The sequence below is a fragment of the Telmatherina bonti genome, assembly GCF_933228915.1.
Source record: "Telmatherina bonti genome assembly, chromosome: 22".
Classification (NCBI taxonomy): domain Eukaryota; kingdom Metazoa; phylum Chordata; class Actinopteri; order Atheriniformes; family Telmatherinidae; genus Telmatherina; species Telmatherina bonti.
Genome location: NC_136631.1, coordinates 26,630,796 through 26,654,881, shown reverse-complemented (window position 1 = coordinate 26,654,881; position 24,086 = coordinate 26,630,796). Strand labels below are relative to the sequence as shown.

At 41.0% G+C, this 24,086-nt stretch overlaps 1 protein-coding gene across 1 annotated transcript in view; it reads left to right on the top strand.

Annotated features, from left to right (window-relative positions):
- Positions 1-24,086, top strand: part of LOC306773022 (uncharacterized protein) — an 85,307-nt gene that overhangs the window by 49,284 nt on the left and 11,937 nt on the right. Inside the window, exons 7-15 of the mRNA XM_079262714.1 lie at positions 1,551-1,636; positions 1,745-1,806; positions 8,520-8,758; positions 8,832-9,021; positions 13,446-13,487; positions 13,568-13,697; positions 14,176-14,317; positions 14,391-14,534; positions 15,199-15,307. Coding sequence (XP_079118840.1) covers positions 1,551-1,636; positions 1,745-1,806; positions 8,520-8,758; positions 8,832-9,021; positions 13,446-13,487; positions 13,568-13,697; positions 14,176-14,317; positions 14,391-14,534; positions 15,199-15,307 — 1,144 coding nt within the window. The remainder of the gene's footprint in view (positions 1-1,550; positions 1,637-1,744; positions 1,807-8,519; positions 8,759-8,831; positions 9,022-13,445; positions 13,488-13,567; positions 13,698-14,175; positions 14,318-14,390; positions 14,535-15,198; positions 15,308-24,086) is intronic.

Sequence of the window (24,086 nt, the reverse complement as noted above, 5' to 3'; positions counted from 1 at the left end):
ACGGGAGATTCTCATGGTGATGAGGTGGAACAGGAGATTCTCATGGTGATGAGGTGGAAAGGGATATTGTCATCATGATGAGGTGGAATGGGAGATTCTCATGGTGATGAGGTGGAACGGGAGATTCTCATGATGAGGTGGAACGGGAGATTCTCATGGTGATGAGGTGGAAAGGGATATTGTCATCATGAGGTGGAATGGGAGATTCTCATGGTGATGAGGTGGAACGGGAGATTCTCATGATGAGGTGGAACGGGAGATTCTCATGGTGATGAGGTGGAACGGGAGATTCTCATGGTGATGAGGTGGAACGGGATATTCTCATCATGATGAGGTGGAATGGGAGATTCTCATGGTGATGAGGTGGACCAGGAGATTGTCATGATGAGGTGGAACGGGATATTCTCATCATGAGGTGGAATGGGAGATTTTCATGGTGATGAGGTGGAACGGGAGATTCTCATGGTGTATGGTGGAATGGAAGATTCTCATGATGAGGTGGAACAGGAGATTTTCATCATGATGTGGTGGAACATGAGATGATGAGGTGGAACTGGAGATTCTCATGGTGATGAGGTGGAACGGGAGATTCTCATGGTGATGAGGTGGAACGGGATATTCTCATCATGATGAGGTGGAACGGGATATTCTCATCATGAGGTGGAATGGGAGATTTTCATGGTGATGAGGTGGAACGGGAGATTCTCATGGTGTATGGTGGAATGGAAGATTCTCATGATGAGGTGGAACAGGAGATTTTCATCATGATGTGGTGGAACATGAGATGATGAGGTGGAACTGGAGATTCTCATGGTGATGAGGTGGAACGGGAGATTCTCATGGTGATGAGGTGGAACGGGATATTCTCATCATGATGAGGTGGAATGGGAGATTCTCATGGTGATGAGATGGAATGGGAGATTCTCATGATGAGGTGGAACGGGATATTCTCATCATGAGGTGGAATGGGAGATTCTCATGGTGATGAGGTGGAACGGGAGATTCTCATGATGAGGTGGAACGGGTGATTCTCATCATGATGAGATGGAACGGGAGATTCTCATGGTGATGAGGTGGAACGGGAGATTCTCATGGTGATGAGGTGGAACGGGAGATTCTGACAAGGCAAGGAGGATATCATTATTAAATAATATCGCAGCTACTTTTAGTTTGTATCATATTTTTTAGAGCTATTATTTACGAGGAAATTGAATTTTTTTTTGCGGCAACTTGAGCGCCCGTTCCAGTAGTTGACTCCCTCAGCAGCTGCCTTTGTCGCCTATCCCCAGTGACAACAGTGGCCACACCTCTGAGGAATTCACCATCCACGCTGTTGTATATGTCACACTAAGAATTAGAAAGTAGGTCCAACCCAGTACGAGAAGGTGGTCCTAGGATTGGGAGTGTGTCTTGACTCTAATTACAGTTGACATCAAGGGAAAGTAAAAATGTGGGTGCAGACAATCATTTTCACTGAGGATGCTTTAGTCATGGAAACTCTTGAACCATCAGCAACGAGTCGGACTCATCGGCATGTTTGTGTTCTGTAGGTATCTCAGCACCAGGGTTTTACCAATGCAGAACAAGGCTAAAAAAACTGCTTTAAAAAGGATGGCCAAGCGCTTTGACGTAATTGGTTAGTAGAACCATCTCCATCTCTTTCATGTTCATTATTTAACCTCATATGGAGCAAACCCTAAATCGCTTTCAGAAAAAATGAAAAATGATCTTTTTTGTGTTTCAGGTGGAGTGCTGATGTACACCCGGGTCTCTCCTCCTCTTAGAGTTCCACGCAACAAAGAAGAGGTAATCACTGGATTCAGCACTGATAGAGATGTAGTTCTGTCTCTGCCAGTAGCCTCTAAAACATAGTCTGTAGAACAGTGTAAAACTGTACCTTCCTTGTTGAAGGAACAAAACAGTTATGAAGCCAGAAGAAACCAAACATATAAAACAAACCCAGAGGATGCTTGTTGCTAACACATCAATTAGTCTTCTCACTGGACCTTTAAATTGTCACTTGTTAGACTTTACATAGCCTTCATGTTAAAACAAAGATCAGAAGTATTCTCTAAAAAAAATTTAAAAATCTGGACTCGGATTACAGAGTTTGATGATTATTTTTTTGTTTCCGTCCATTTCTGGTTCTTTCCTGCCACCATTTGTGAGGCTGATCCTTAGTTTTCAATCTTTTTCTCAGTAGAAACAGTGAATGTGACAGAGTTTGTTCTGAAAATTAAGGAAAATAGGGAAACTCAGAGTAAATAAAACAAAATTACTTAAATAGTCGACTATGTCCTACAGAACCTGTTGAGACATTGCCTTTTTCTTGTCAATTATCAGCAATATCTTTTGCATTAGAAATTAGTCATCGCACACTCATGTATTAAGTTGAAATATTTATTTACAAGTTGAGAAATGTACAATACAGATCTGGGTTCAGCGTTCCTCTCCCTGCAGACAGAAGTGGATCACCTCAGGCAGTCTGAAGTCTGAACGCTGACTGAATGTCCCTTTCAACCCTTTTATAGAAATATAAAACAATGTAGATAGATCTACGATCCTCTCTTCTCGCAGCTGGTTCAGACATGTTACTCTGGGTAAGAAATATAGTTAGACCCCTCAGTTTACTGTAAATCTGTAAAAACTCTGACCAATCCAAATGTTCCGACCCAAATGGAGTTGTTCATTTCTTATATTTCGTAGCTTCTTCTGCCGGCTCCCCTCCTCCCCCTCCAGCAGAACATACCTGATAGCCACACCCTGCATATAAACAGCGTGTTAGGATGAAAATAGAAAGTAGTGAAGAGGAAACTCGGAAGGCAAACATGGCTGAGAAAATGCAGGAAGGATTTCCCGACCCGACTCGGTTTATTTGCCTCCTCCCGCTAAACAGCCAAGAAAGAGAAAATCGGTGGAAAAAGCTGCGAATAAAAAAGCCTCGGATCACGCAAGGAGCAGAACCAGAGGGGGAGGAGCCAAGACAAGGTCCTGCTAGCTTTCCAACATTACATACCTCAGCTTTAAATAAAGAGCTTTGCACCTTTCACTATGAAAAGAGACTTGTGTTTAGTTCACAAACATAGATCACACATGTATAAAGAGAAACTGATACATAAATAAAAATAAATAAACAGACAAATAAAAAAATAAACAGACAAATAAAAAAGAAAAGAATAAGAATTCAAGTAAAAGCTAAAAAGGTCTTGAGCCTCTTTTTTAAAACATCTACAGTCTCTGCGGCCCTGAGGTCCTCTGGCAGGTTATTCCAAAGGCGAGGACCATAAAACTGGAATGCGGTCTCGCCGTATGTTTTGATTCTGGTACCAGAGGACCTTAGGGTCCGCGAGGGCTCATAACTTAAAACAAGGTCAGGTAAATAAGAAGGTCCAAGACCATTAAGACATTTGTAAATGACTGGAAGAACCTTTAAATCAACCCTGAAATGCACGGGGAGCCAATGCAGTGCTTTATAACCGTCTAACACACGGTTACGAGTTGTTTAATCCGCTTATACCACGGTCCCACACAGTAAATATTGTTAAACAAATTTGTATTTCTTTTCTACAACATTTGCTGAAGTATAGGAACTATTTCACGTTGGCCTGGATGTATGTTTTATACCAAACACCCGCTGTCAGGCCACAGCGCGTTTTCTCTCATTTACCTGTTAAAGGAGTCATAACCTGGTCTTTTCATGTGCCCACTGTCCTCTAACGGTTTTTAAATAACTGTTTATTTAAAAAATTTAAAAGTGCTTTTTCTGACACTTTATTCATAATAAACTTTTTCTCGCGAGAATTCACGCGAGATTTTCACCAACCTGGATATGGATTAAAATAATGTTAATGAGGTGCTCGCTGATTGATCGCTGGAAGCCCGGAGTCGGAAGGGGGGCGAGGCCGGTAGCCTCCATGCTAAAAACATTAGCGGCTAGTGATAGCAGCTAACCCGACAGCAGCAGCTTTCTGAATTCAGCATTGATGTTTGAACCAGACTCTGAGCCTGAGAGAGAAGATACCGAGATGGTGGAAGGAGCACGTTTACAACAAACTGTCTCTGAATGGTAAAGTCCTCATTTTTAATGTCTGCTCGCCTTGCCTGTTCAGATAGCATGTTGACAACGAGGCATGTCGGTCATGTTAATACATCTCAGTTATATTCTGTGTTGGACCGTTTTTAAACAATAAATGTACTTTTTAACACAATCCGAAGTTACAGATGTAAAAAATGAAACGAATGTTGACTGAACCGGTCAGTATGTTCAGTGTCCAGCTGCCGGTCGGTCTGCATCCAGATAAGCTTTCATGGAGCTGCGCTTTTTATTGAGGTTTAATTACCATCAAGTGTTTTTCTAAATTAATTAGCTTTTTTATATTTCCGGTTTTAGCCAGGAGTGTGAAAAATGTCATTATGGTTGATGCAGCCACTGATGTGGGCTGCTGTATTATTGTACAGATAATAACATGAAGTCATATATGTTGTATCATTGATCAGGCTTCCTGCTGACTGATGTAGACTCGTGTTTTATATATTCCAGCATCACATACCATCTATTATGTTGGTCTAATTGTTTCTGTTAAGCTGCACATGCCAACAGAAATAGACAGCAAGATATTATTACTGTGCTTAGAAAATAAAATTTCTCTTTTCATTTCCTTAGGTGCTGAGAAGGATAAAGCAGGTCCAAACTCCTCCGTGTCTGACCCAACATCCTGGCGTGGAACCAGTCTGCTTCAATGCTTTTTCATTACAGAATGCATTTATAAGCAGGATTATGTACATTTACCTGTCGGAGGGAATGAGAGGCAAGTTTCTCTTCAATGCCCAAAAATTCAGAAATAAAGCTAATCAAATGGCAAATAACTGTAAAAGGTTATTATATATGTTCTTGCCATTTCATATGACATATAACAAATAGTAACTTTGCTGCAGTCACTTAGGACAATAGCAATTGAATTAAAGTAAATACACAACTTTACCATATACACATTTATGCATCTGACTTCTGAATGTAAAATGTAGGGCTGAAGTAAAAAAAAAAAATACAGCTCTTTAAAACACAATATCTTTATTAGTGTACAGAAATAAAACCAATGCTCATTTTCAATGTAATAAAATAAAAATGATAATTTTCACTCTTAGTTATTGATTCTGTTAACACAGTAGCTGAGTTTTCTGGGTTTTATGTGGACTGGTTCTGGAGCCGGATGAGCAAGCCTCCACAGCACCGTCTTCATCATCATCTTCTTCCAGACATAGTTGAGACCTCACCATCGCTGCTGTCTGTCATCTGCGTTCCTTTTCTGCCCAGAACCAGATACTGACACCAGAACAAGCAATAAAAGTGCCTCTTAGCTTCCAATAAGAATGTATATGTGTTTGATTTATTATCATTTTCTGTATATAAAATTAATTAAACAAACGACAAACCTGTATTTCTGAAGAGAGGGTGGAAAGTCCTTGATGACAGCTGTGTTCCAGTTGTTGCCTGCATTATAGGGTCAGTCTGCTCCAACATCAACTTTTAGACATCAGTAGACCGCTGGTGCTGAGCATGGCATGAGATGTGCTGGACTAAAATCTGCAAATACAAGTTATAAAAATATCAGATCATCACATAAAGAGATTGTAGGTGTAAATGGCTGCAGTTTAAGAGTAATCAAATATTGTAATACAAATAGATCAAATCAAACTTTATAAAGTGCTTTGCATACTTTTTATGTATTTATTTTTAAAAAGCTGAACTAATAAAACAGGTTTTCACACACCAAAATATTAACATAGAATATTAAAAACACTCATTTTATTTCACACAGTTATACACAGACACAATTTTCCCTAACCTCTGTGTCTTCACTGCATGTAGATAAAATAAAACATATCTTTCAGATCCATCATACCAGGAGTCAGACCTCCACATCCACAGAGGCTGCAGCTGCAGATATTAATCCTGCATAGCTCCCGTTTTACAAACATGACTGAAGATGTCAGAAATAAAAAGTTTACATACTGATTTGGTGAATAAATACGATGATGGAAATAAAATATCCTCCCTGCCGATATTCAATAGGTGCTAATATCAGACGACATGATGGTCACCTTGTTAAATAATCATTACAGCTGCCATGTCATGAAGAGCAAAGCTACATCCATCATGAATACTGTACTTACTGTGTGGTAGCAGGCGTGAAAAATGATAGAGAAGTCCTTTACAAACATTTGCATGGCAGAGCATAGGATAGACATAAGAAAATAAAACCTAGGGCTCATTTATACGCCGCAGGGCGTTAAACCTTCCGGCTCGTCCCGTTAGCATTGCCGTTAGCATTTCTGCTCAGCTTAATCACGTCTGTCACACAAAGGAGAACTTTATAGCAGTAGTGACACTTACCGACTGCATTGATGCTGAGCCTCTTAAAGTTGCAATTCCCCCTCTTTCCAACTGAGTTGATGCCATCTTCCCTTGGTATTTTCCCAAATGTTAGCAAAATGTTTGGCACAAACAGAGGCCGCAGCCGGCAGAGATGCAGGTGCATTATCAGCAAAAATAATGTAATCCATCTGTCCCTGGTAGTTTGGTCCGCTGATGAAGGGAGAGAAAAAAAACCTGCTGATGTTGGTTTTGCTAACAGACAACCGAGCAGTGGACATGATCGCTGCTCGCACGTCTTCACACTGCTTGTTGCTAATAGCAACTGAGGCAGGTCCAGCAGGTGTTTTTAGACTGGAAAGGGGGCTGGTTAATGCAAATAGCTCCCCGGGATGTCGACATCCTGGGAAGAAAATTTTAAAAAATGCGTTTGCGAGACTTCGGTGTTGCGGCCAGTTTTGCTGCAAACAAAGCGTCCAGACGTAAAAACCCGGCCGTCTTCAACACAAAGGCTTCCGGGGATGTTACCACTTCCGTTCAACACTAATACACACGTTTTAACTCGAAAAAGTGCAATTTCCAGGTGATGACTCCTTTAAAAGACAGCAGATCTGAACCAGCTGGCTAATGCATTGATCCTGCTGATTGGGGTAATGCCCTGTAACGGAGGGATATTACAGTGTTTAACTCGCCGATCTATGTGTGCGTTTATGCAAAAATAATGCAGCCAGTTGTCACTGACAATGGTATAAACTATGTTTAGGTGAACTTCCACAACCTACTGCAGTTATTCTACATTGACCTGCAGCCGGAGCCGACTGAGACTGGCCGCCTGGGAGTGCTTTAGGACGGTAGAGGCTCCCGCTGCTCCTTCCTTACAGTAACTGCAGAACAATATGTGCCTTCAAGTCAGTCGCAAAAACACCAGAAAAGTCTCTAATAACTCCAGTAAAAGCTGCTAGATTTGTCGCTTTTAACAAAAAAAGTCTCCAGATTTAGCGAGAAAGTCGCCAAGTTGGCAACAGTGTCTGAATGAAAGCAAAGCGGCTGTGGGAGGAGTTTACACCACAGCGCTGCAATGTCAGAGACGCTGAAGACAGCAGGAGAGGAAACTGCAGAGAGAAAAATAATGACACCCTTTTATTTTTTATCATCGATGGAAACCCAGATCGTGCTGAGATTAAAATCTGATTAATCGCCCAGACCTTGTCTCCGGTAAAAGTAAACCTAAATGAAAGATAGCTTTCGTTGTATTGCCTTGACCCAAAAACTTTGTCCGACGTCACTGTCTTTGCTTTCTTTTGACCTCCACTCATACTCGGGCCTTCATCTGGATCCGGGTTTTGTCCAGAGTCTAGTTCAGTCAGCATTTTTTTTTTCTTCAAAAACTTATCCATCATTTTGACTGTCGCCCCACTACCAATGCTGGTACCACCGTCAATGCCACCTGCCGCTGTATCCATGCGTCATTAATTTGCTTGTCTCCAAGCATAATGCAATTAGCTGCCTGCCTGCCGCCGACTACTGCTATGGAAGAGCAGCCTACTACATGATTACTCTGCCAAGTGCTATACCGCACTGGCACACAAATTGAATAATTTCCCACGGCACACCTGCCTACGCGTCACAGGAAACTGAAGTCTGTCCCAATAATAACTAGGAGAAAGGCCAGGCACACCTAGACAGGTAAGCCAGTCCATTGCAAGGCGTTTATAACATTGAATATACTAAAACATACAATCCCAGCATTGCCTGTACACATTTACATCATCCACCCATCATCCATCCATCCATTCACACATGATCCATACATACATACATCCGTCCATCCATTCATCCAACCACCCACCCATCCATCCATCCATCAATCCATCCATCCATCCATCTATCCATCCATCCTACCACTCATCATCAATCCATCCACCAATCATCCATCCATTCACCAATAATCCATCCATCCACCCTTCATGCATCCATCTTCTTGACTGCTTGTTCCAATTAAAGGTTGCGGGAAGCTGGAGTCCAATCTTATGGGGAGAGGCAGGTAAACCTGGACAGGTAGCCTCTCCATCACAGGACCAAGTAGGAAATACCGAGAGAAAACATTCTACTTTAGATCCACTTGATGCAGTATTTACTTCTGCAGGTAAAGTCCATTCTGCGGCAGTTCCATGACAGCCAGGGCCACTACGGTGAGGGAATCTGCCATCGACAGATCACCAAGCACTTCTACTGGGCCAGCCTGAGCCGGGACTTGGCCGGCTGGATTTCCAGCTGCCACACCTGCCTTACCAGAACCAAGAGGAAGTGGCTTCGCTGCAGTGTCTACAAGTGCTCCAACTGCTGTGGGCCAGTGGAGAGAGGCCTTGGCTTCACCTTTCATAAGTACGAGTCCATCTCAAACTGAGAAACCAACATAAGAACTATTTACAACTTCTTTTACTAAACCTTTGTGCAGGTTCCCGCTTCACAAGCCAGCTCTTCTGGCTGTGTGGATAAGGGCTGTGGGCCGGGTCAACTGGCATCCTCGGCTTTGGTCATCCATATGTTCAGCACATTTCACAGAGGACTGCTTCGATCGCAGCGGGGAAGAGGTCATCCTGCATGCAGATTCTGTTCCAACGCTCATGGTCCACAGCAACCCAGCAGTGAGTCTTATGCCTCTTTTCCATTAGTATCAGCTTGTCTCAACTTAACTCGACTCAACTCGTCTCGGCTTGGTTTTGTTTCTTTTCCATTGCAATTTAGCACCAGGTCTGAAATGGGCGTGCTTTGTGTGAAATTGCTGTGACGTCAGTGTTGTGCGCGACCAACAACATACGCGACAAACACAATATGGAGGACCTTAAGGCAATGGTATATCTGCTACTTAGTCTGTGGCTAGTTTTCAGAAACAAAATAAAAAATGAGAGCGAGCGGCGGCTGCAAGCGGCAAGACAAAATACCTTGGAAAAGCACAGGAGAGTTTTAGAAGCCCTGCAGTTTTACCAAGTGGAAGACAATCGCAGACTTCGAAGGAGGGTAAGTCTTACTCGGTGTTTTATAATATAATGTAATACCACGTTTATTAGTACCCTATTTGCATACCTAAACCAAATAAATGATTAAATAACTATGATTTCTGAAAAGATATAACGTATTCATTCTGTGTTTCAGGTGGCAGTTTTGGAGCAGTTTCGTCGCCGCAAACCGTCAGTCTGGGTGGTCAAACGAGCCTCACAATGGTGGGATGCCATTGTTCCTGGCTTTACGAGTCAGCAGTGGGTACAGAACTTTAGGATGTCCGAGGAAACATTTGATTTTCTGTGCAACAAAGTACGTCCAGCTATGGAACGGAAGGACACTTTCCGTGAGTGTGTGCCCTTAAAGAAGAGAGTGGCTGTTGCACTCTGGAAGCCTGCCACCGGCTCAGAGTACAGGAGCGTCGGACATCTTTTTGGCATCAGCATCACAACTGTGTGCAGGATTTTTTGTGCTGCTGTGGAGACGTTGCTGTTACCAGAGCTAATCCGGTTTCCTGATGAGAGGAGGTTAAGAGAAATGGCCACCTATACCGAGAATAAATGGGGGATGCCGCATTGTGTGTGTGCAGTTGATGGCTCCCACATACCCATAATAGCACCACGGGACTACCATTCTGATTATTTTAACAGGAAAGGCTGGCACTCCATTATTCTTCAAGGTGTTGTAGATGGAAAAGGGATGTTCTGGAACGTATTCACCGGACTGCCAGGGAGCTTGCATGATGCGAGGGTCCTGAGACTGTCAACTTTGTGGCAACTAGCCAGCCGAGAAAACCTCTTCCCAGCCAACTACAGAAACATTGGTGGGGTGCAGGTTGGTTACTACATCCTCGGAGACTCTGCACATCCCTTGCAGAAATGGCTCATTAAACCATCCCAAGACACCGGACGCCTGACAGCGGACCAGCAAATGTTTAATAGAAGATTCAGCCGGGCACGGGTCATTGTTGAAAATGCTTTTGGCAGGCTGAAGGGAAGGTGGCGTTGCCTCCTTAAAAGGAATGACTGTGATGTACAACTGGTGAAAAGTATGGTGCTGACATGCTGTGCTCTGCACAACCTGTGTGAAGATCATGGGGAGACATATGAAAATTCATGGAACGTACCTGCAGCTGAACCAGCTCAACCTGGGGTAGCAGGAGCACCGGGTATAGAGGAGCAGGGGAGGGATGTAAGAGATGCTCTCATGCGTTACTTCTTGGCCAGTACTTAAAGATTTTACTTAACAGCCAATGCCATGTTCATAGTTTCATTCATAGTTAATAGTTTGTTCATTTGAGGTTGTCTTTACATCCAGTTTTGAGTGATAATATTCAATAAAATGTTTTAATTTATGAAACTGTCTTTTTTTGTTTTTAGACCCAATTTGAAAAGAATAATAAAAACTGAAGAACTGACAAAACCACTGTACTGGGATGTTTCTCTGCTCTTTCACACTTGATACAAACAAATAGGTCATTTTGCAGAAACAATTTGATCCTTTATTAGACAGGTGTGTTGGAGCTTGGAAAATGTAGAACTGTGGTCCTGGAGGGATGGAGCTTGAAGTTGTTAAAGTAAAGCGTTTTATAAACTACATGGTATTGGTAGAACCTGGACCATATATTGTTTAAATCAGAGACGTATGTTAAATTTTTAGTATAATACTGCCGCATTTGTCTGCTTGCTGCATTTCATCAAAATGTCAGTAATGAATGCTTGGTGCACATTCTTCACTGGGTTCATCTGTGTCTGAACAGGCAACATAGAATAATGGCACAGTCACTTCAAAAGATCTTTTTAATTCAAATATGTACAAAAGTCGAAAAAGCCAAACGACTAAAAAGATATATTTACAATTAAATAGGTGTCACGTACGTCGACCACTCAGTGACTGGGCAAGCTGGCCTAACACTTCAAGAAATGCCTGATTAAACTGTGCTTGCTGCATTATCTTGCTGCATCTCCTCACGCTGTAAAGCAGCTTCCTGCTCCCTCGCCTCACGAGCATCACTGAGGAGCATCTGCATGTGATGATCCCGCTGGGCCCGGTTCAGCTCATCTTCATTCTTCATCTCCTTGAGGACAGTAACAAGGTCCGATGAAGAGTTGTCCCTTTTCCTCTTTACTGGTCACACAGCAAGAAAGGATTTTAATAAAAATGAAGCTAATGAATTAATTTATATTCATTGCATGGACATTAAAAATAACACTGAAAAGTAAATACATAAACTTAAAGTTCATTAATCCTTTCATGCATGAATTAATAAAACAATGCAACATTTTTCACATTTTTGTAAAAGAAAAAAAAAACTGAAGTGGTTTATTTACAAAAAAAACCCTTTTAAGAGAAAAACCACTACAGGGTCACTATGCATGAAAGGGTTAAAAACATAAAAGTTTTACATCTAGAGTTATTTAGCATATTACCACACTAATTTAACAGTCTATTATTATTACACTTTTCCTCTGTGAAATATGTTTTTCCAAGCATTCCGCCTGGTCCATGCAATATTATCTTTATCCAGAAAGAATCTTCTAAAACTCAAAATACTGACCAGCCGTACACTTAGTTTGCAGCATCTGTACTTCTTTGTCTGGTGTAATAAATTACTGTTAAGTAGTACTGCTGTAGTAAATGACTGTTAAGTAGTACTACTGCCATCACTCAACTCTGCTCTAGTTTGTAACATTACAGCCGCAATAGTTTTTTTTTTCTCTGCCTTTTCTCTCATATAAAGCACTCCACTTCAATGTAAACACAGAAGCAAGTCCCGGTATGCACTATACGTTGTAAAAAGTGGTAACGGTACGCACTACACTGTAAAAAAAAAAAAAAAAAGTAACGGTACGCAAAGGGATTAAATTTAAAAGTGCCGGTACTGCATACCGGCCCACTTAAAGCACTGTATCTGATGTTAATCTCTATCCACTTAGAGTTACAGACTAAACCGTAAAATCTGTTCTTCCTTACCAGAGATAACACGTTGCGACTCGCCGCTCAACGTATCTGGCGTCTGGGTGCGTGTCGGTGTTGAGGAAGCTGTCGGTGCCAGGGTGTTTTGGGAGTCTGCGAGGAGGACCTTGAACTGTCCTTGTTTTGGGAAAGGCAGCCTTAAACAGACACAAACACAAACCGAAATGACAATAAATAAATGTATATAAAACCAATTCCGAAACAATAGCTCCAACTGATATTAACTGATATAAATCGATATTAACGGTCACACAAAATCCTGAAGAGTATAACGCCACCATCCATTCCTAACTAGCTGTTATTATTGTCATTATTACTTCAATTTATGTATGATCTCCTCTACACCAAATAATAACTAATGTAAACAATGGAAACCCACTCACCATCCACTAATATACTCTCCAACGCAGCAGTGGCCGAATCGACACCAATCGTCCTTCCATTGCTTGCCGGTCGCTAACCATAAATCGCATCCATTTGTTGGAACCACTTCCAGTCTCTTCTATTCGATCCACTTCGACCGTTGTGGTCCTTGACCTGCCGATAGTCGCTTTTGAGCTTTTTCAGCTTCTCTCGGCACTGCTGGAAACTCCTTTGGTGTCCGTGTGTAGCCATGGAATCAGACAGCTCTTGAAATATTTTTTTATTTCGTGTCGCTCCATCGAGTTCCCTCTGTGTCCGTTCTTCAGCAACCAAACAAAGAAACGTCTCCACCTCAGCGTTGGACCACGGCACAGACTTTTGTTGCGCCATTGCTTATCACGTACTGAAAAACAACAACTCGCGAGTTGGAGTCGCTCTTCCAGTGATGTCACTCCCTGACCCTGACCTCTGATTGGCTGCACCCCTGACCAATGGCGGCATGCAGTCTGGCGACGTCACGCACAACCCGACTCAGCTCGCTTGGAACCTGGGTTGAGGAGTTACAAAAACTGTACCGGTTAACTGGTACAAAGGCCTAGTGGAAAACCCTACAAACCGAGCCGAGTCGAGTTGAGTTGAGACAAGCTGATACTAATGGAAAAGGGCCAATAGGGGTTGTTTTCATATCTCACATCAACATTTTAATCAGAACACTGTGTTTCCTGCACAGAATCCATCATCAAGTCCGACGTCGCCTTCAGTTGGGGAAGGGGTATGTAGAGACAAGTCTAGACCCATAAAAACCTTCACGTCAGGGGCATCTGACTGAATTGGAATTATCTCCCACCACAGTGCGAGCAGGCCTTTTTCGCAAAGTACGATGCTGTGGAGCAGTACCTGCGCAGACGCACATACCCGCCCGGACTCAACTATGTAGAGAAGAACACATTCAGGACATTTTGCAAAAAGTTTGCCATCAAAGGTTTGCAGAGTTCTGTGTTCTCAGGTGTGAGGAGGCCAGCCAGATTTAGTTATTCAGCTTGTTTCATCAGCTTTATATGAAATATTTAAAGCACAATGGCAGGATGCAGAGAAGACAGGAAGAGCTGCTCCACGTTAAAACAACCCTGAAGACTGTGAAATTACAGATCAATCCAGAAAGTGTTTAACTGATGACAGAATAACTCATTTAAACATATTTCAGTCTTAAATCTCAGCTTCAGTTATAAACTGTACTGTCACATGAACACTGTAAAACGTCTTTTGCATCAGCTTGAACAGAGGACAGAGTAGTAAAATAAACCCACTGGGTCCTGCAGTCCCTGCAGGGTTAAATACAACATGCAGCCAGACGTCCTGAAACATCTAGTTCAAGCTGACAGTGTCCTTCATGTATATGACAGCAGATGCTCCAGAGAATACTCCAGATGAAGTTATTTCTTTGTCTCATGCTTTCACAGACGAAAAGCTGCACATGGTGAGGGGTGACCGGGAGCGTCTGGTTCTGAGGAACCGCCAACAGGTTGAGGCTGCCCTGGTGGATTATCACAACGAGCTGAACCATTTAGACATCAACAAGTGTCTCAGACTCCTCAATGAGAGGTTTTTCTGCATGCTGTTTTGGCTGTTGGTGTGTTTTCAACTGCAGTCTCAACTCATTGCTGCTGTTCGGCAGGTACTTCTGGAAAACAATGAGGCCTGACGTGGTGCAGTGGATCAGCCACTGCTCCCTGTGCAGCATGAAGAGGGGGAAGAAGCCGGACCACCGAGCAGAGACGCTGCTGCAGGGGACAATCTCCCCTCATCACCAGTCAAACAGGTTTGATGCGAACTTCTTCCTCCTCAGTGGCCACATTCACATGAGAGTTAATTCTGAATAAAAGTTAAATCCACTTCAAACAGATTAAAATTGACCATGTAAACACCTAAATCTGAATTAAAAAGCCAATTACTTGGAATTAAATTTAATTCCATGTAAGGGGCTTGTTTATTCCCATTTTAAATCCGAACTGATTCATTCCTCCATTGTGTAAACGCTCATTCCACTCTGAGTCAATTCTGGTTGTTCTGCACATGTTAATTACTTGTTCACATTCCAATGATGTACATATTCCACGTCTTCTTCTGTCTCCCGTCTCTGGTACTTTATCTTCCTTCTCCTCTCCAGCTGCTGGAAACACTGAAGTAGTACAGCCGTGTTCAGCTGCTGCTTCACATTATTATCAAAATCAGAGCAAAAGTGTTCTTATTATGTGGTTTTCCATGTTGTAGCTAAAAGGCGAGAGGCAGGAAGCAGAGTTTGCTTTTTTCCGCCAGACGTAAGTACGTCACATCCGCCTCCTCCCATCCAACCCAGAACCCTTCTCAACCCACCGATCTAAAACGGAATTGTTTTAGTTTCATAAATAACTCTGTGAACTGTTGGTGAGGTTCACCCTGTCGTCATTCTCGAACTGACTTTATTTCTGTCTCCATGTTGGCAGTGAGAAAGACGAGGACACGGTCGGTGCTGGTGACGACGATGATGGTGGTGGTTTGGGACTTGATAGAGACACAGAGGAGCATCAGATGCCAGAATCAGCCAACAGTGTGGTAGGTTTCTGACTCAGCCTGTATATCAGTTGAACCTGAACTGTTGGAGACCTCTGCTTTCGGCTCTGCTGTCTTTGCATAGCTAACAGCTAAAGACTTCTCACAAAGGAGCATGTTGCCATTATGACTGCAAGGAAGCCGTTCGACTTCCTGTAACATTTATCTGCTATTACAGTACAATAAGTAAACTTCACTCATTCCTAGAACTACACACATGGACAAAATAGTTGGTCCCCTTCGGACGGGACCGTGTAAACAGGAAATGAGTACTAGATGTCTAGTACTAGTACAAAATCGATCCAGAAATTATTTGCCCGTGTTGTGAAGTCTACTTCCAAGTTATAGGACAATTTTTTGGTGATTGTGGAAACAGCTTGAGTCCACAAAACTCACAAAAACGAGTCGTCCTCTTCAAAGAACTGCCACAGAATGGTTTTAGTGTGTTTAGTTGCCTTGACCAGGTAAATCTGTCTCCGGTCACATGTTCTATAAAGATGAACAATTTTGCAGTTCAAGAACAGAAGTTCTACTTTGTACCCCAGTGCTCAAATAAAAACATCCCTTTTAATACCTACATGAACTTCAACAAAGCAAAGAGCTAAAGGGGGAAATGGATTATCAGGGCAATACGACGAGGCAAAGCGAAATATTTCAATATTCGCAGGGCAGCACCATTGCTTGCAGTCAGCATTTTACTGTCACAGACAACATCAATGGCGGTATGAGGTTGAAGATGGGGCTGGTTTCTAGTCGCTTAGAGTGGAATGATTCCAGACTGTCATGAAAGAAACCTTCCGTCTGGAGTGATTGGCAGCTCACCAAGGACCAGTTCAATCCACAAGCCAAGATGGGCGAAACATAGGAGAACAGGACTACATGACACGCCCCCTCCTGGTAAGTGGTCTACAGATGTTTGTAGATTGTTGTATCGCTTTACTATTATTATTATTATTATTATTATTATTGTTATTATTATTATTATCATCATCATCATCATCATCATCATTATTATTATTATTATTATTATTATTATTATTATTATTATTATTATTATTATTATTATTATTATTATTATTATTAGTAGTAGTAGTAGTAGTAGTAGTAGTAGTAGTAGTAGTAGTAGTAGTAGTATTGTAATCACAAATTACATATTTATCTATGTTTGGACACTTTGTTACTCACTGCACTCACAAACAAGGCTAATCTCACTAGCCTAAACATTAATGGATATTGATCATTATGTGAGTGCTTTATTATGTGAAGGCTATAATGTTTGGTGAACTTGACAAACTAAGGAACTCTTTATAAACAGTTTTACAAGTAAAGTTAATTTCCAAGTAAACAGTACAGATTTACCTGCATTATGTTCCCTTGCTACTCCATCATTCATCTCCAGTAGACTGGATTACTGTAGTGGTCTTTTAACGAGACTTCCCAGTAAAACCAGTAGACTGGATTACTGTAACGGTCTTTAAACAAGACTTCCCAGTAAAACCAGTAGACTGGATTACTGTAGTGGTCTTTTAACGAGACTTCCTAGTAAAACCAGTAGACTGGATTACTGTAACGGTCTTTAAACAAGACTTCCCAGTAAAACCAGTAGACTGGATTACTGTAACGGTCTTTTAACGAGACTTCCCAGTAAAACCAGCAGGCTGGATTACTGTAACGGTCTTTTAATGAGACTTCCCAGTAAAACCAGTAGACTGGATTACTAAAAAACGGTCTTTTAACGAGACTTCCCAGTAAAACCAGTAGACTGGATTACTGGAACGTTCTTTTAACAGGACTTCCCAGTAAAAACCAGTAGACTGGATTCCCATAATGGTCTTTTAACAGGACTTCCGACTAAAACCAGTCGACTGGATTACTGTAACGGTCTTTTAACAAGACTTCCCAGTAAAACCAGTAGACTGGATTCCCATAATGGTCTTTTAACAAGACTTTCCAGTAAAACCAGTAAACTGGATTACTGTAACGGCCTTTTAACAAGACTTCCCAGTAAAACCAGTAGACTTTATTCCCATAATGGTCTTTTAACAAGAATTTCCAGTAAAACCAGTAGACTGGATTATTGGAACAATCTTTTAACAGGACTTCCCAGTAAAATCAGTAGACTGGATTCCCATAATGGTCTTTTAACAAGACTTCCCAGTAAAACCAGTAGACTGGATTACTGGAACAGTCTATTGACAAGACTTCCCAGTAAAACCAGTAGACTGGATTATTGGACCAGTCTTTTAACAGGACTTCCCAGTAAAACCAGTAGACTGGATTCCCATAATGGTCTTTTAACAGGACTTTCGACTAAAACCAGTAGACTGGATTACTGTAACGGTCTTTTAACAAGACTTCCCAGTAAAACCAGTAGACTGGATTCCCATAATGGTCTTTTAACAGGACTTCCCAGTAAAACCAGTAGACTGGATTCCCATAATGGTCTTTTAACAAGACATTCCAGTAAAACCAGTAAACTGGATTACTGTAACAGCCTTTTAACAAGACTTCCCAGTAAAACCAGTAGACTTTATTCCCATAATGGTCTTTTAACAAGAATTTCCAGTAAAACCAGTAGACTGGATTATTGGAACAATCTTTTAACAGGACTTCCCAGTAAAACCAGTAGACTGGATTATTGGAACAGTCTTTTAACGAGACTTCCCAGTAAAACCAGTAGACTGGATTACTGGAACGGTCTTTTAACAAGACTTCCTACAAAGAGCATTAAACATCTGCAGCTCATCCAGATGCTGCTGGAGCTTTAACTGGGACTAAGAGATCTGAACTTGTCAACACCAGTTTTAACATCTTTTTTCCAGTTTGTACTGGTTTCCAGTCCCAGAACAGACTGTATAACTCTGTTGATGGTGGACTAATCCCAGACCAGCGTCTGTCCAGAGTATTTCTGTGATATGTCAAGACAGTCTTCAACACTTCATGAAAGTTTTGAATCGCGGTTAAAAGCTTTTTTCTGTGGCAATGCATGAAATGTGAACCAAATCTTATTTAGACCATTCCTCAATTCTCATTATTTTTATTTTCCTTTTCTTGTACGTTTTACTGCTTTCTCTACGTTTTTCCTGCTTTCTTTACGTTTTACTGATTTCTTTACATTTTACTGCTTTCTCTACGTTTTCCTGCTTTCTCCACGTTTTACTGCTTTCTCTACGTTTTACTGCTTTCTCTACGTTTTACTGCTTTCTCTACATTTAACTGCTTTCTCTACGTTTTACTGCTTTCTCTACGTTTTACTGCTTTCTCTACGTTTTACTGCTTTCTCTACGTTTTACTGCTTTCTCCACGTTTTACTGCTTTCTCTACGTTTTACTGCTTTCTCTACGTTTTACTGCTTTCTCTACAGTTTACTGCAATCTCTACGTTTTACTGCTTTCTCTGCGTTTTACTGCTTTCTCTACGTTTTACTGCTTTCTCTACGTTTTACTGCTTTCTCTACATTTAACTGCTTTCTCTACGTTTTACTGCTTTCTCCACGTTTTACTGCTTTCTCTACGTTTTACTGCTTTCTCTACGTTTTACTGCTTTCTCTACAGTTTACTGCAATCTCTACGTTTTACTGCTTTCTCTACGTTTTACTGCTTTCTGTGATGCTTTCCATGTTTTATGTTCAGCACTCTGAATTGTCCTGTACATGAAATGTGCTGAATAAAGTTGCCTTTAAACAGTTTGTATTGTTATGTTTTGTAGGAAACCTTGATGATCATAGCAGAGCTGGAGGCAAGACTGCAGGCAGTGTCCAAGAGACCCCAAACCACACCAATTTGATGCTTGGGATGGGACTATGAGATATTACACAAGGCTTGGTGTTCAGGGTGTTTTGGGGGTCCATTTGTTCCACCACATAACTGTCTACTGGGCCAGATCACAGAAGATTGAAGAGGCATTTCCAACACCAAGTCCTGGTAGAAAAATTCCTCTCATGGTTGAGTTTTTCATTTACTTCTACTGAGTAGTACCAAGTCTCAAAGAACAGATGATAGGCGACATCGTTCAGACCAGCACGTCTAGTTAGCTGAGTCATCATTACCTGAGTAAACCATCTCTTCCTGGTGTTGGGCTTTCTTCCCATATGGATGTCTGGACAACAGGTGGAAATGTCAACGCCATCCAAAGCTCTGTGATCCCTGTCTGTACTGAAGTCCAATGTGAGAGTCCAGCCTTATAGGAGTTTCCCTGTGTGATGGTATGACCTTCTTTTCACCCTCTACATGGACTCCACTTCATATAAGGAGCTCACCAGGACGTCTGGTATCTTGGACCTGCTGGAGTCTGGAAATGAAGTCATGGTGGACAAAGGATTCACCACTGATGATGTGCTTTCGGATGTTTGTGCTTCTCTTGTTATTCCAGCATTTAAAATGAAAGCCCAGTTCAGCAAAGCTGAGTGTGACCAAACACAATCCACGGCTACAGACTCTAGTGGAGAGTAATCTGCAGGGTGAAGGAGAACCAGATCTGGGACCGTGTTGGACCCCTTTCAGGTCACATCAACCAAATCTGGCCGAGCTGTTGCTCTATGGTCCGTCACCAGGGACCAGTGTTTATGTAGGACTGAACTGTAATATAAATATCAATGTTTTGTATATTTGGAGTCCAGTTTCAAACTAAAGCTCTTTTTTCTTTGTTCTGTGAAATAAGTACATGTTTTTAACAATGACGTGATGAACTGAGCCATTATTTCTTTACTTTGTTACAGTATTAAGTATTGATCTGGTCATTCTAACCTAAATGAAAGTAAAGTAGGGGCAAATTTAAGAATATTACAATTAGTTGCAAATAGGTGTTTGTAATTGCTAAATGCTGGATATAGAATACATTTCAGAGGCAAGTTTCTTAGATGTTGGAATTAACTGTGTAAAGCAGTTTACAGATAGCAGACGTGACTTATTCACCTTCTGATAGTTTTGCCACGATGAACAGAATCACATTCAGAAGCTTTTTTAACTTTATAAATTTGATGAGATCAGTTAAAGTTTTGTATAGATTTGTTAAGATGAACAAAAATACCCGAACTAATTAAAAATAATAAATGAACTGATTCAAGGGGATTGTAAAAGGAAATGTAAAAGTTATAAATGGTCACACATTACTTGATTTCATGCATTGCTCCCAGCTGCTTGGTGCAACCAGCAACGTCTGTTTGTTACTAACTAAATCAGCATAGTTAGTATCGGCTAAGTTTTTTTTAAATTTATGTTTTAAAAATAGGAGGGTTTGTTATATCAAGTCAGCTCTGTACCTCCTAGTAGTACCTATTAATAGCACCCAAAATGAAAAGTGCTCCCTTTCATCATCACTAGATGGCACTCTGAGACCAGAAATTAAAAGAAACTGCGTGCTTTTCAGTTGACCAACAGATCAATGGCAAAAAAAAACCAAAAAAACAAAAAAAACTACTGCCAGGGTGCTGCTAAGTCTTTTGGTGGTGTAGTGGTTTAATGAAAGAGCTGTGAATCGCAAGGTCACAGGTTTAAATTCTGATACTGCATCATGTAAAATAGCAGCGCTTCTTCTCCTAATGGTGACACTTGTGCTCAGAAAACTGGTTTCAAGGTTCTACATCTGTTGTGCTACTTCACCCATTCAAATATTAAAGTCTTCAGCTCATTCTGATATATGTGCTTTTGCACGGTTTATAACTATCTTTGGCTTCTTCACAGCAGTTTAGTTCAAGCTTTCCCTTTTAGCAATCCTGCTGATTACACGTTGATGGAAGGCATTTCTATGCCAATAGCAAAACTCTTCAATTGTCCTGCCAGTATCATAAACATCCTCGTCTCAATAGCCTTTTCAATAGCCTTCTCAATGTAGCCTTTTTCCACACATGAATATGTGAGCAGGATGGTGGCCTAGTGGTTATGGGCCTTCGTGCTGGATGTTGTACAAATCCAACAAGTAACATTTCACTGAATATTTCTGCACAATACAAATTATCACCTCCTTCCACATTTTATTCTTCAAGAAATTATTCCGCTCTCTGCAATTTTCATCACCTAAAATTATTTTTATTTGGATTTCTTTTTATACTTCATCAGATAGGAAAAAATGCTGCACATCTAGTGGCTGGAATTTGCTGCCACTAATTTCAGTGACATCTTCAGCTTTTTTGCATTATACATCAGTAATTATGCGTTATCACATTCACACTTGCTTTTATGTAATAACAGCAAATTTCCTAGTTTTGATCTGGTTTTCTATACAAACACAACAGAATATATTTAAAATCTCAATCTACAAAGTTTATACAGTTTTCTTATACTAAAACAAAACAGTGAACTATCATAGTTGCTAAGCTGTAATACATTACACACATTTGCAGTATGTTCTATTTATGGAGAAATATGTATGTTTTATATGTTGGCTTTTACTGACAGGTCAAGCATTTTTCACAGGTATTTAGTATGAAACAGTGAAAATAAAAGAACAGGAACGGGCAGAAAACAACCTTGCTAAATGAGACTGAGACAAAGATTGTAAAACAAATTAAGCCTCTTTCCTACAGTAGGAACCTTTTGAATTTCCTATAGCCTTTTCAGGAATAGAGCTGTTTTTTCGTGCGTTCGGACAGATCAAGACTAGGGATCACGGCCCTCATGCATCTGATATAGCTGGTTGACGTAGGTGGTAGCTATGTCCTTTCGCCGATCACCGCTGCTTAATTTCTGCATATTCAGTCCCCGCCATTTTTAAAACTTAATCTTGATGCTACTGCAAAAAGATGGGAAACACAACGGAGAAGTGGACTGACGTGGAAGTCAAAACTTTTCTGGCAATATTTGCATCTAAGGACATCCAGAGACGGTTTTAAGGCTCACAGCAAAATATAAAAATTTTCACGTAGATAAGTTCTAAACTAAAGACAGCGGGGATTTATCACGCTGCGAAGCAGCGTAGGAAGGAAATGAAAAACCCTAAACAGGACTACAAAATAATCAAGGACCACAACAACCAGAGTGGAGCAAACTGTAAAACCAGTAAATGGTTCAACACGTTGGACCTCATCTTAGGCCACCAATCTGCTTACTCTGGCAACACCGGAACAAAGGACTCTGGCACTGGGCTGTTGGAGGTGCTCGGTCAAGACAACCTGTCGTGTTCAAAAGAGCTTGAAGGTTTGTTTCTGAATAGGTGTGCTGATATATGTCACCAGTTTTACCATCATTTTGTATTTGATATGGTTCTGACCATTGTTTATTTTATCAGAGATGGAATTGGTCAGCATCGTGAACGCTCCTGCTGCCACCAGCACACCTCTCCGTCCTCGTCCAGGTAAACCAAACACTTGTACTGCATATGAAGATCAGTCTGCTCTCAGCTTAATGTTGTAACAAAAGCCAAATATGAATAGATGTTACTTGTATTCAAACACTTGATATACTAAGATATACTAAGAACAGTCTGCATACCAGGCTCATTCATAACCACTGGACGTTTGTTTTCTTTGTCCTTAGACGTTAAAGTACTGGTAAATGACTGTTAAAACTACTGATAATTGAGAAATTTTCCCTATTTTCTATGTACATAGTATTTATTTTCCCCTATTCACTTGTATTATAAAAAACAAACATGGTCATTCATGTTTATAACATGTTTATTTGCTGTAAATTTCTATACCTTTACTCACGTCACCTGAAAGAGCCTCTGCATCGAGAAGCATCGGCCTGCCAGCTCGGGGAAACCAGCATCCTCTGCTTCCCTACACCAGGTAAACATTCCCATATGCAAATGTGTAATCTTTGCTGTTTGATATACTGGCAGTAACAAGTACTAAGCACAACCATGTAGGCAGCTCATACTGAGGTTTTGTTCCGATGGGGATAAACAAAAAAGCTCATAAAACCCCACAGAACTATAATGTAATGAGCAAAACCTCATTCTATAACTGTTTTTTCATCCCTTCAGCCACTACACCAAAGCCAGTGGCATCACTCTCCTCCTGTCAGCACCATCCAGCTTCCTGCTCCATCTGCAATCCTCGGCCTGGTAAAAATAAACATCCTATTGGACTGTAAATTGCACGGTATTAGAATTCATTGTTGCAGTAAATATCTGCCTCCACCCTCCCTGTGTTTTTCCCAGGAAAAAGAAAAAGGGTGGACACTCTCTGAGCTGCTGTGCAGGACATGCTGGCAGCTGATGCAGAGCTGCAGCAGCAGAGCAATGCACGCTTCAACAGGATGCTGCAGTTTTTTCAGGACCAGATGGACAGGGAAACACAAGAGTGTGCAGCTCTACATGCAGAGATGGCAGAAAACAGCCGCCAGCAGACAACCTTAGTAGAGGCTCTCCTGGGTGTGTTGGGCAGGACGGCAGCAACATGCCTCACCAATTGATTGTGCTGTAACACAGGAAATTATTCTTGCACATGTAAATAGTTTTGCTTTTTATTTCGTACTGACACTATTGTGTGTTTGAGGTCTTTTACAAATTGATGAATTAATTTTTGAAGTCACAAGAGTTGCTTTTATTGTTAATAGTTCCAGTTATGTTATTATGACATCTGTGCAATAAACAATAATGAAATATTTATGCATTATTAATCTTTTTTAGCTATGAAATATTAATCTGCAACTCACTGCAGTTTATCTACTCCTTTTTAAAACACACTGTCACAGATAAAGTCCACCATGTTAAACAGCGATCTGGCATTCAGTTACTGTCCACCAACCCAAATTCTACATTTTTCCCCCTCGTACTGCTCATACATGTGACTGAATCTCACTGAGTCTCCATTTTTCTTTTGTTTAATTCATCTTAATTT